This window comes from Lepisma saccharinum, chromosome 15 (assembly GCF_977018435.1).
Source record: "Lepisma saccharinum chromosome 15, izLepSacc3.1, whole genome shotgun sequence".
In the NCBI taxonomy this organism is placed as follows: Eukaryota; Metazoa; Arthropoda; class Insecta; order Zygentoma; family Lepismatidae; genus Lepisma; species Lepisma saccharinum.
Window position 1 is genome coordinate 16294158 of NC_139243.1, and position 14158 is coordinate 16308315.

At 38.9% G+C, this 14158-nt stretch overlaps 1 protein-coding gene across 3 annotated transcripts in view; it reads right to left on the reverse strand.

Moving 5' to 3' along the window:
• The window catches only part of LOC145999612 (uncharacterized), a 308818-nt gene that overhangs the window by 274838 nt on the left and 19822 nt on the right, over window positions 1–14158 (reverse strand). For all 3 annotated transcript variants that reach the window (XM_083136689.1, XM_083136685.1, XM_083136684.1), the window contains exons 2-3: window positions 10621–10777; window positions 4094–4626 (exon numbers count right to left, since the gene is read on the reverse strand). In XM_083136689.1, coding sequence (XP_082992815.1) covers window positions 4094–4626; window positions 10621–10701 — 614 coding nt within the window. In that variant the 5' untranslated portion in view covers window positions 10702–10777. The remainder of the gene's footprint in view (window positions 1–4093; window positions 4627–10620; window positions 10778–14158) is intronic.

A 14158-nucleotide genomic window follows, 5' to 3' on the forward strand; every position in this document is an offset into this window, starting at 1 on the left:
ACTGTTATCACACTATTGTGGCCGTATGTTTTGTTAGTGTTCATTACTAACGTGATTACATATTCATTGCTTGTGAAGTTACTCAATACAATTTTGAGTCTGAAGTGTGTGTTTCTTTAATGTGTTACTACTAAAATTCAGTTATTACAATGATCAGTGCAATATTAAAATGGTAATAAAATACACTAAGCCGCGTGTCAGGTCAACTTTCCAGCAACTTTTCGCACATGTAGATCCAAACGTTTGTGCAGAATACAGTTCCGTTGAGATGGGTTCTATTCCGACATAACTGCATACTTGTAAGGAAATAGTTAATAAACTTGTAATATGTAGACAAAATAATATATACATTAGCAGATATGTAACTGATTGGTTGCAATCACTCAGCAGACGAACATGGAACCGCAGATCGCCAACTAGGATGTCGGTAGTGGTGAATGAACACTTAAACTCAAGAGCGAGTCGAGGTGGACTTGAAGATGGTTGCAATATGCGTGGAATCACCAATCCATCTGATACCAGTGTTGCAGACCATACTATTTTAACTCTACATTTATCGTGATTCATTGCTAATCGAGCTGCACAGCAACGAGAATAGCTGAATCGAGGTCTCCTGTTGAGCACACGGTTTCGCCCGAATGTTATTTTAGGAAGCATTTAAGAGGGAAAGCTCTCCAAAGTCAAGCCAAACAAGTTGTTTTAAATATATATTCATCCTTAAGGCAACAGTATCCGGATAAGACAGGACGTGAGGTGATGAGCATGACGTCAGTGTTGACAGGTGTCAGTGAACGTTCCATTTACGCAGCGAAGAGAGTTTTTTTTTAAATGGGTAATATGGAAACACCAGGCAAGAAGAGACTCCTTGCTAAAGGAAATCGTTCAAGAAAGGTGGTGTTGGATGATTTCTCCAAGCAACTTATTTGCCAGAAAGTACACGAGTTTTACCTTCGCAATGAACTTCCAATTTCAAAAAAACTGGCGCAGGAAATAAGAAGTGAGTGATTTATTGCCGATGAGCGCTCGAACTGTGTGTCGGGTGTTGAATGATTTGGGTTTTCAGTTTAGTAGGAGGAAACTATCATCTGTGTTGCTGGAGAGGGAAGATATTGTTGTTTGGCGACACAAGTATCTCCGCACTATAAAAAGGTACAGCCCCAAAAAAAAATTTTAAAAAAATGGACGAGACATGGGTCAATGCGGGACACACTTTGAATAAAGAGTGGGAGGATACCACTGTGCAAAACCACCGCCAGGCTTTCATTGAAGGGCTGAGCACTGGATTAAAGCAGCCGACTGGGAAGGAAGAGGGGAGGCTTATTGTTACACACATTGGCAGCAACGAAGGCTTTGTTGAAGATGCTTGTTTACTGTTCTGTGAATGAATGAACCAACTTTGAAACAAAGATAATATTTTGCTTGAATGAGGCTCCTTTTTAAAATTTACATGTGCTTTATTTTACTTTGCTTTTATGCCACTTTTTGGCTAATTACGAAGATGGGGATGAGTAACGATATGATGAAATTGATGAATGGACACTCACACACATTCATGTCCAGGCTGGGATTCGAATTCAGGACCTCTGGTGTCGTGGCGCATTTTAAAATTGAGAATAAAATTGCTTAATGACATTTTTAACAAAAGAAATGAGTGTGCATGCGGGCACGTGGGCATGCATGTGTGTAGGATGCACGATCATTTATGAACATAACACAATATTTTCAGTAGTCCTTATGACGAAAATGAAGAGAGACACACAAAAAAATGGAGAATACCAGAACCTTTCTTCCTCGCAAAAAGTTCTTTTTAACATTTCTTTATTTGATTTATTTTGCGTAGCTTTTTTATACTTTTGTCTAATCACAAAGATGAGGATGAGTGATGATATGAAAAATTGATGAAGGAACACTCTCAAAGAACACCCGTGCTTGATGTATGAAATATCATTATCCTCATTTAGTACCCCCCATAATATTAACGTGCATACATTAATTTCTGGTTTTGTAAGGAATCAGTAGCACAAGTGGCATAGTTTTGTGAGAAGTGCATGCCCTTCTCTAGCAAAAAACAAGTTTAATTTTGAATACAAAATTGTACTGCACATTCCGGATTTTCAAAAAGTTATTTTACGTAACATACTTGTCGTTAACTGGTACATTGTATAACACCATCAATAACAAATCACGCTGTATTTTGTGGTATATAAACTTCAAGTTTATATGTCTTATAAGGAACAAATGCTTGCAAATGGTGCAACAAACTTTTTAATAAATTTAATCTTTGTAAACCAAAAGCAATAACTCACTATAAATTCAAGGGATGCCTATCGTTTACTTTTAATTTCTTTCTTTTTGATCGCTCGATACAACCTAATTCTCCCCCGCACATGCACCCTCATGTTTCGAAGATATTTCGCGATTAAACAATAACACATATATTACACAGTTTATGCACAGAAAGTGATTTAAAAATTAAAAATTGTGTGGTTTAGGAGACTAAAGAAGTAGAAATAAATTCTGCTTGACATGCATGTATGGGTTTTGATGTGCTGGCAATACTGCCGATTCTCTCATTGTCTGCGATACGAAGAGCTGGTAAGACTGGCATGGATGATTATGAGCGCCATACTCACGTGGATTAATACATAAAACCTGCTGCAAACTTGGTTCATTGATTGAGTTGGTATTTTAAGTCCACTTTATGCACAGTAAGGCTAATCGGGACTGGACCTATAGTTTAAAGTGGGATCTGAAACACTATGTGCCTCCACCGGGTATCGAACCTGGGACCTCTGCTGCTGCTGCTGCAAACTTGACCTGACACGTGGCTTGGAATATATATAAAAACATTATTTTTTAAAAAAAAGCTGCTGAAGTGTGAAAACGAAAATTGTGGATGATATTGGTCAATGTATTTGAGTGTGCTCTGTCATTCATGCAGCACGTCCCTTGTTTAACACATACACACACACACACACACACACGTAAGTGACTGGGGCCATGCTTGCTTCAGTAATTTTTGGATGGGAGAGGAAATTACAGGTCAAAATTGTAAAGTCAAGGTATATGCTTCAGTCTGGTTGCAGAGATATTACTAAAAACAAGTTTCATATTGCATTTGCACAATAAATATGCAAAATCTCTGTTTGTTGAGTATTGGATGATGAAATCAAAATGAAGTGCGAAAATTTTGAGTCCTAAAGTTACGGTGGTTTGAATTCTCTGATGAGATTTTGGTTATAACCATCACATGAAGAAAGAAGAAAACAGGTTAGTTTCATCAGGTAAATGATAATGTAAACAATACATACAGGCATAAATATACACAAAACAAAACTTGCGAGAATACATGCACAAGACTACACCTTCAACACCTTTTCTGTGTTCCAAACTACGCACATAATGCCACAATGTGGTATCTTATCTCGAGTGTGCACAGTTTTCTTTAAAACAGTGATGTTAATAGTTCTGTTGTCTGGCATGGTGCTAGGCATGCTGCATCCAACTATTCTTTACTATTTCAAATAGTATAAGGAGAAATGCCACGTCACATCTCATACAAGTGTATAACTCCATAGTCAGGCAACCAAAATATTAACATGTACTGTGTAACCTCAAGGGGAGGCAGGGGCCATAATCCCCCTCTTTGACCCATTATTCCTAAAAAAAAAAAGTCAAAGGCAGGAAAACTTGACAAAATGAGGGCTGACTACTAAAAAAGTATATGTAACCCCCCCTTCCCCTTTCAACAATCCTGGGCACACCACTGAACATGTGGCTTTATCCCACAAAAAAGGCATAAAATGGCAGGGAATTTCAAAGGATTATAAATTCCAAACTAGAGTTAATATTCCAAAAATATGCTTTTTTATATTTCTCCAAGGATATCATGTAACAAATTTCATCCCAATCTGACATGGTGGGGTGGACACTCCTGGACAATCTTGTATGGAATGACCAGTAACCCTGCAGCACTGGTGGAAGGATACAGTAAATTATATGCATCATAACCTACAAGCAATAGGGTCCAATTTTGAACCTTAGTACTGCCATGCTCATTTTCAATCCTTGTACTAAAATTTTCTTCACCTACCTTTCTCCAGGAGCTGCCACTTCTCCTTCCACCTCATCAGGATTCACTACAGTATACTTCATGTCTTCAGCTTCACTTAAAATTAATTCACCATTGTCACCAAGTTGTCCACGATAACATGGAAAAAATCCTTCACTTTTAGGAACATTTTGTTCACTAGGAACTTCCTGAGTTGTGCCTTCAAACTGATTCCAATTATCATCACTCACACTTTCCACTTTACATTCTGAAGTTTCTTCCATATACTCACTAGATAGTTTGCTTTCAACGGAAGCATCCTGTATGCACTCATTAGATGGTTTGATGTCAACAGAGGTACCAACATCAGGAGGCTCCTCAAATGATTCTGTTTCAGTCTTGACACACGACTCATCCGGAAGCCACACTATCTCCACAGATGTTTGTTCACAAACTAATGGATTGGTACTGTCTGTTTCAGACTTTATGAACACTTCCACAGGGGAGAAACCTGTGTCAGACACTGGAGCAGCCAAATTTTCTTGACTCTCACGAGACCAGGATGCAGAAGACATCTGAAATAGAATCACAAGCAGGTTAAATTAAAATCAAGATTTTTATTTAAACAAATATGTAATCAGATTTTTTTTAAGTCACAGTTTATTATTAAAAAAACACCACACAAACTTCTGCACACTTTATGCCTTTGACTTTCTAAAAAAAAAGTATGTGAGGTCTGATACACCGGCAACGAAAATTGGCTATTTTTAAACGCAGAGTCAAGAATAGGGACTGGATGTAGCACCTCTTTTGTATGGCAATTATGGCACGCCTATGTTAAAAGTTTCCTGTGCATTGTGCCATTAATGTACATTTACACATATTCTCAATCTTGGTCAATTTAGACATGAAGTGGTCCGCAACCATTCTCCAGTCACCTATTTATTTGAGGCTGGGTGAACCTCAGAGGTGCTTTGTGCATGAACAAGACAAGAAAAATTCCTAACTCAGATCATCCACCCTAGGAAGCGAACCTGGATCTCCCTCGTGGCAGCCCGATGTCCTACCTACAAGACAGCACTAAACATGCACTGTGGTTTCTGTAAAAAAAAATTTTAAAAAATGGATGGGCAGGACATAAAAAGGCAGGCAGAATACTTGAAAAAATGCCACAGAAGATGGTCAGCATGTACCAATGGAGCAATCTAATGTAACAGTGGTTAATAATTTTATATTTCATTGTGTCTGTGCTGTATCTGAACTTTTCATGGTGCTCCAAGTTATAAAATGCAAAAGAGTAATTGCACTTACAGTGCAACTTAGAATAAACATTCCTCAGGGGGCAGTAGCTAGAGAGCTTCATATGCTGGGTAAAAAAAAACAACTTAAAGCTGGGGTTTCATTGTGTGCGATCCGATTTCGTTAATATACTTATGGAAGACCTACTGGGACTGGTTATTAAGAGATAAATGCAGTGTTTTGATCTTCTAAACGAAGGTTTCTATCAGAAATGTTGTAAAAACAAAGTTACATTTGTCCTACAAATTAGCCATTCAACCTTCTCATCTTACAAAGTTCCTGATGAACATTTATGTAAAAACACTGAAAAGTTGAATGAGGTGTCTTTATTATCCACTCTAGGTGCAGCCTTCATTATCACTTTATTGTGATAAGTACATTAACACAGACTATCAACAATTTATGGTAAAATATAATGAAACACATGCAACTCTTGAATAGTATGTAACTTCATTGTATTTAAAATTATTTTTTAAGCATGGCAGTATCTTGTTTTGGTTATATATATATATATATATATATATATATATCATTCCTCAGGTATTTTGAAACAGTTTCTACAATGAGATCCACGACACACACAAAATTGATTTGCTGTGCAAAATAAGAGAGAACAGTGTAATACTTTACTATACCGGAGACACCTATCAATGATTTATTTTGCAATTTTTTACATTGCTAACGTACTATTCTGCATTGCAGAACATTTATTTAGGTGAAATAATGAATTTCTAACGAAAATAATGTCTATTTCTTACATTAACGAGTACTTACTGTTGTTCCTTATTTCCCAGAAACCATCCACGGGTAGCCCCAAAAACCATTGACATTAGCCCAAAAATTCACGATAGCCCCACGAACCATCACGGGGATGAGGTATGCCTACTAGGTTAGGTTAGGTTCCATTGGCTCTCCTTTCGTTCAATTTAGCATATACGGACAATACGAGAGCATATTGTGCTCTCGTGCAGAAAGCAAATGGGGGCAGCAGATATAGCACGTCGGAAATAGATTTTCGTAGAAAACCACATGCATTTGCATTAAAATGGATCAAAACTATATTCCCGAACATCAACAACGCTACAGAAAATGATTTGCGTAAGTACTTTGTCCTGTAAATTTGAAGAAATCCGTCTCCGGTATAGTAAAGTGTTACCCAATTTTATGCACAAGAAGCCTGATACTTACATATGGGTCATTTCATGTCAAATCAACAAGGTCCTCAACCTTACAATTTTTGATTAATTTGAAATTTGGCAAACTGAAAGGGCCACTTGAGTTAGGAAAATATGCAATTTTGCAGATCCATGGTATTATTTCCGAAATTACAGTGTTGCAGGCTCTGCGATTTTGACCATTTTTTCCAGCATCTTCTTAACTTTAAATTGCAATATTTTGGCAACCAGCACGACTCAAAAGCCCAGTTCCATAGGCAACTCCATTATTAGTGCACAGAGCAAAAAAATGAAAAGAGGGGAAAGTTGGTGGGAGTAGGTGAGTTTCAATGTAAAGGGTTTGAATTTTCAACATAGCATGCACTGCACTGTCCAGGATGTACACTGGTATGATCCCAATTGAAAAATAAAAATGCCACATGCTTGGCATTTTATTCTAAGCCAAACATGCGGCATTTTTGGATACTAATTAGGGTCTTATCAGTGTACATCCAGAACAGTGCATGCTACGTTGAAAATTCAAGCACTTTAGATTGAAACTCACCTACTTCCACAAACTTTCCCCTTTCTTCATTTTTCGCTATGTGCACTAATAATGGAGTTGCCTATGGAACCAGACTTTTGAATCATCCTGTATTTATAATAAATGGGAATTTAAACATCATATTCATGTACGTTAATTCAAACAATATTGTATTTGATTTCTGTTAGAATTTTACTTTTGAATATTATGAATTTGTCTAGCAAAATCTGTCATTATCCATTACTTAACCCAGTGTTCCGCAACCTTTTCTTACTCACGGCACACCCCAGATGGACCTAGACTCAACACGGCACACCAAAATGTCTGTCCCCTCAAAATCATATGAATCTTAATATAATTACGAAATATTACGTCGTTATGTAATCAATTATTATTATCATCATTGTTGTTGTTGTTGTTATTATTATTATTATTATAAAACATCAATAGACTTATGCATTTATTAAAAATTTATTAACTTTAATTCACTACAAATTTTAAAGTAAATAACTCTACTCATACCTTCAATGTGATACTTGAGCCTGCTTAGCTGCACACAGACGGCTGATTCGTGGCGGAATCGTTGACTAAGCAAGCCTCATTTCTTCATCGATGGATTTGAGTGTCTCTCTCTTTGATGTTTTAATTGCAGTCAATGTCGAGAAGCTCAGTTCACACAAATAAGTAGTTGAAAATGTTTAATAACACATTAACTGCCATCTCGGAGATAGCCGGGTATTCACTGCTTACTGACAACCAAAATGTATCCGAAGGCACTTCGAAAAATTTTAATTTCAATGTTCTGTCTGCTTTCAAATCTGCCAGTTTCTCTTGTAAGCATAAATTTTTTGGAAGATATTTCGAATCCTTAATGAAAGGATCACGAACCCAGTCAAAATCTTCAACGCTCTCTCCAAAATATTTTTTGAAAGTCTGCTGCAAGAGTACTAAATGTTCTTTAATTAAGTCCATCAACACCTTGTTATCGTTAGCAATGGGCCATACAGTTTGGAACATCTCACACGATCCATTTTCAATTGTCTGTATACACAAGTTCAACTTATTAATAAATCCTTGAATCTTATCCATACTAGTCAGAATATTTTCGTTTCTACCTTGCATTTTTCTGTTTAGTTCATTCAAGTGTACGAAAATATCGGAAAAATATGCCAACTTACATACCCATTCATCATTTGCAAATAAATCCGCATACTCATGCCCCTCAATAGTCAAAAATGAAAGTACCTCCTCTTTAAGTTCAAACATTCACGTTAACACTTTACCTCGAGATAACCATCGTACTTTTGTATGTAGCAGAAGTGTAGTGTACTCTGATCCCATTTCTTGACACAAAACGTTAAAAAGCATGTTTAGGGGCCGCAATTTGATGAAGTTCACGACTTTTACTACTTTGTCCATTACAATTTTCAGAGGAGATGGCAAAGACTTAGCAACAATGGCTTCGCGGTGAATGAGACAATGGTCGGTTCGTAAGTTAGGATTTACTTCACGTACTTTACCCAAGAATCCTTTCACTCGGCCTGTCATAGAAGCGGCTCCGTCTGTACAAACATGTACATGTTAATTCATTACAGACCACATATTCATTAGTCGTACGAAATATTTCTTCCCCGGTTACTCGCTCGGGTAGTTCTTTGCAAACAAAGAAATTACTTGCAATTACATCCCCATCAAAATACCATATGTAGGAAAGAAGTTGCGCCAATATCGGTGGACTCGTCGATCTGAAGTGAGAACTTTCGACTACTTTATTTTCTCCTTCATAATGTCTTCGATGTCACTGGACATGTCACTAACTCGGCGGCTGATTGTGTCAGCAGAGAGAGGAATTTTTGAAATTTCAGTAGCAGCTTCTGAACCCAGGACTATTTTTACCATTTCTTTACACGTGGGTATTAACAATGTTTCTGCTATTGTGTGTGTTTTTTTGTCCTTTACGAAAAGTTCGGCTACCTTATAGCTAGCTTCCTGTACTTTTTGCGAAACACGTACCAATGTAGCCATGACCATCACTTGTTTTTTATTTTGTTCCAACAACCGACGAAAATCACATCTTTACTTAACAGAGAGGAATGATTTGTTGACAAATGTAGTTTTAATTTACTGGGAACCATAGCAGCATTACTGAGTTTTTCACCACACACAACACACTCAGGGATTGGGTATGTTTTGTCACCACACCAAAAAAACCGTAAGATCAATAGTTATCACTATATTGCCGGTGAACTATTTTCTGTTTCTTTTTTTCGGGCTCGATGGTTTCACTACTTGCACTCGAGGACAGACCACTCCGTACAAGGAACTTATCCATATCGAAAAAAGAAAATATTAAGACTGATGTAGCAATCCAATATTTGCACTACTGCAGAGCACAGCTGTGATAGAACTGAACTTAAATACTGCAATTGTTGTCTGACAATGTGTGGGTCCTTCGGCGAAGGAAAAGAGCAATAAAGTTTAAGAAGCGCCGACAAACAGGCACAAAACAGCCAGCCGTACACAAAAGATGCAGTGTTACAAACAAAGAACTCGCTTGAATAGCTCTATTATATGATTGGTGCAGGCCGCTAAAAGGCTTGCTAAAAGTCTTACGAGGCTTTCTTTGCGGTAAACACAAAGCTTGCTGCCTGAAACCCATCAAACCGGCCCGATATTACAGGCGAGAATACATATAAGATGAGCAAACTATAACAATATTGAGTAAATAAATTACATTTAATTTCTATGAAAATATAACAGTTATCAGCAAGAATAAGCAAGCACCTTCTCACTTAAAATCGACAATTAATTTCTTACAATATTACAATAGTAGGTAAAAGTTCACGTGACACCTTTCACCTTGTGACAGCACACTAGTGTGCCATGGCACACTGGTTGCGGAACACTGACTTAACCTACAATACCCTACCCTAACTTAACCTAAATCTAACATAACTCCGGATCCCATTGCTAAAGTTTGTATACTTATTGAGTAATAGTTTATGTATGACATGTAATTTTTTTGAAAAAAATTAAGAAACCCGCTTTTGAGAAAATGGCTACCAAAATCTTCTTTACACTACCTTCAATTCTTTTACCGTGGCATAGGCATGCTATATCTTGTGTGAAAGAGCCCTTCAAGACCTTTCCAACGCCGTCCGAATCACTTCTATAGGTGCCCTGGTTGCCAAAATATTGCAATTTAAAGTTAAGATGATGTTGAAAAAAATGGTCAAAATCGCACAGTTTGCAACACTGTAATTTCGGAAATACAAAAGATATGGATCTGCAATGTTGCATATTTTCCTACCTCAAGTGGCCCTTTCAGCATGCCAAATTTCAAAAGAATCAAAATATGTGAGGTTGAAAATTGCCTCCTCACTTGTTGATTTCACATATGCCTTTCACAGTGGTTCTTCCAGAAAGTATACATGATTCCATTATTAGTAACAGCAGGTGTAATAATAATATATTTTATTCCTTAAAATGCAGCTATTACCATCAAAAGAGCAAATAAGCTACAGTCTTTTTTAGTAAGTCAAAACTCATTCAAGTAAAAAAAATAGCATTACCTCAAAGTCCACCTCCCCTCTCTGCTTCTCTTCTGCAGACGACGGGTATTCACTGAGAAGGTCTTCTGATCTATGAGACATGTTTTGGAAGTCCTAGAAGATTCACAAGCTTGTCTATTCACGAATATCAAACTGGCAAACTGTCATCTTCTGTAAACTAGAATGAAGAAAACTGAAGTCAAAAGGAGTGCGTGAAAAAATTTGTTCACAGCCAGGCACGAGAAAAAAAAAATCTTATTGAAAATACAAATACAAGGCACATCCAGAAAGTAAGTTCCCTATTTTTTTTAAAAAAAAAACAACACAGTTTCAGGAAACCATTTATTGGCAACAGGTACAGCAAAGGTTCAGCTATTTTTCAACATAGCAACCACCAGAATTGAGACACTTGTCGTATCGTGGTATCAACTTTTGGATCCCACTGTCGTAGAACTCTACTGCCTGTGAATGGAACCAGCGTGTGACCGATGTCTTCAGCTCTTCGTCGTTGCCAAAACGCTCACCGGAGGACAGGAATTTCTTGAGGTGCAAGAAAACGTGAAAATCGCTGGGAGCCAGATCAGGACTGTAAGGTGGATGATCAAACAACTCCCAGCCAAATTCCATCAAAACAGCTGCTGTGCACCGAGCCGTATGTGGACGAGCATTGTCATGGAGGAGCACAACACCTGCAGTAAGCATGCCACACCTCTTGTTTTGAATGGCACGTCGCAATTTCCTTAGTGTTTCACAGTAATGGTCAGCGTTCACCGTTTCACCTCTGGGGAGGAAGTAAATGAGCAAAATGCCCTTCCTGTCCCAAAACACGGTGCACATCACTTTCTGTACCGACAGCGTCTGTTTGAATTTCTTCTTGACCGGAGATCCACTATGCCGCCAATGCATTGACTGCTGCTTGGTTTCCAGGGTGAAGTGCAAAATCCACGTCTCATCGCCCGTGACGATCCTGTCGAGGAAATCATCGCCGTCATCATGGTACTGTTGCAGGAATGTCAGTGTTGCTCCAGAACGATTCATTTTGTGTTCGGGTGTCAGGTTTTTCGGCACCCACCTGGCACACAATTTTTTGAACACCAGGCACTGCGTGACAATCTCATGCAACACGGATCGCGATATCTGCGGAAAAAGGCTACTCAACTCCGTAATCGTGAAGCGACGGTTCTCTACGATGTGCTGCCGCACCAGCTCAACCAGATCATCAGTGATGAGGGACGGACGCCCACTGCGCTCTTCATCATGGACACTTTGACGACCTTCCGAAAACTGCCGACACCAGCGACGCACCATCTGCTTACTCATAATGTTCGGCCCATAGACCTCACAGAGCTGACGATGAATGTCAATTGGCGCAATGCTTTGTGCATTCAGGAACTTTATCACCGACCGAACCTCGCATGCAGCGGGAGAAGGAATACGAGCTTCCATTTCGGACCACTGCTGCCTCGCTACTGGCATGCGGCGGGAGAAGGAATACGAGCTCCCACTTCGGACCACTGCTGCCTCGCTACTGGCACCGGGCGGGATCTGTCCGCCTGGCATATGATTGATACGTCTTAGCTCTGCTGCGCATGCGCAATTTACACGGCTCATTATGTTTACTTTCACGGGGAAAAAATAGGGAAACTTACTTTCTGGATGCGCCTCGTACATCATGTACATGTTTACATTTTTTTAGCATTAAATTCCAATTTAAAAGGTACAAACTTACCCTTGTGCTGGGAGGCTATCCACTAACTAATTTACTAGTTTGTTGAAGAAATATGCCCAGTTTATCAGATTTTGGGGGGGGCACACATGGAGTCACACTCACATCACATGGTGTAAAAATATTGATCCAAACTATATGAACAAGTCATTTACAATTTCACTATTTACAAAAAGCCACAGATCAGATGGCAGTCAATCACCAATCTCACAATTGTGAATCCCTTTATACACAATGGCAATGTGCTCCTTGTGGCCATAAACATGCCTTTTGGTTTTGGCACTAAAATACGCAAATCACTTGAGCCTTTAATTATGAAATGCTCGCCATTAGAAAGCAGGAAGGGGGGGGGGGGACAAAGGGTAAGGAATTGATTCAATGGAATGTGCACAGCGTTGATAAAAAAAATCATTTGCTACCTTACACTGTACTGCAATTTGAATTTAGAATCTTCAAATTTTTTTACATACAAATTAAAATATGGCAATATTACAGCAAAACATTGCAATCGCCAGGCTGAAATTTCCAGTCGCCATGGCAACCGGGATTTTTAGAGCCCTGGTCATAAGTAGAGTAGAAACAGCTTTGCATGAGCAGGTATCCTTGGTTTCCAGTCAACTTGGAAAGAAGTTTTTTTGTTTTTTTTTACGGATTATCGTGTGAGGCTCGAAAGGGGTATTGTACTCAAGACCAGATCAGATCAGATGTTTCGAGCATTTAGGGGTGTTATTTTAATGTTAAAGAGCCCTAAACCAGACGAAAGCATTTTGCAGGGGAATAACACTCCTTAGCATGCCATGCATGTGAAATAGATGGTAGCAGAAGTCTGTATCTAAGACAAGACAACAGCAAATGAATGACTGCTTGCAAACAAACAATTGTATAGCAGTGTATGGAAGGGAAAAATTGTTCTTCAGAAACCGTGAAGTAAGTAGTCACTAAATCTCTGAAGTATGTTTTAACAGATATAATTAGAAATCAAACGACATAAAACATGCAGTGCTCATGGAAAAATCAAAATTAAACAATTGGCACATGGACCAGCTGGTGCTGATAAAGACCTTGCTGTGGCAGTTCCTGGTGCTGAAAATAATTATACTTTTTGACAAGTTGGTTTAATTGTTAGAATTTCAAGGTGTTTTCAAGCATTACTTTCCCCTCCCATTCTGCTTTGAAAAGTACACCCCCCCCCCTATGTTATGCCCTCTTTTACCTTCCTCTCTACATATTTACTAAAACCCATATATTTCAGATTCTCAGGAATGTCCTCGTGGCCTCCCAGCTCTCCTGAAGAACAACAGTATCGAAGGACAGCATGTATTCTCTAAGCTCCTCTCGGTGCAACTTTCTCTTCAGCCCCTCAACATTCCGGCTCAACATCTCTGTCCATCACCCTTGGATGTCTGCAACCTGGGACATCACAAACATCGGCAATAATTAAATCCAAATCCCTGGCAGGTACCTGTTGTTCCTGTCAGGTCCTTTCCCCTTCCTCAACAGAGTTCGGGAGTCATTTTGTGCCTTTCCTGAGCTGCGGGCATAGACAAACCACCACCAGTCTCTGCTATTTCTGGCTGGACAATTGCAGCCTCTCAATCGAAGATCCCCACGGTGCACACCATGACCACCCGTGCCACAACCCTTTCCTGGCCATTGATCTCTCGTGAACCATCCATCCTGCTGCCACCGGGTTTGCCTTTGTTCACCTCTTGTCCCTGGTTGCCAGACATCCGTTCTCTGTGTCTTCGCCGATGTTGTTCCATGCAGATGATGTCTGAGTAATCGTTTGTAACACAGAACTGGCCATCAATTATTAATTTATTACAGCTAATG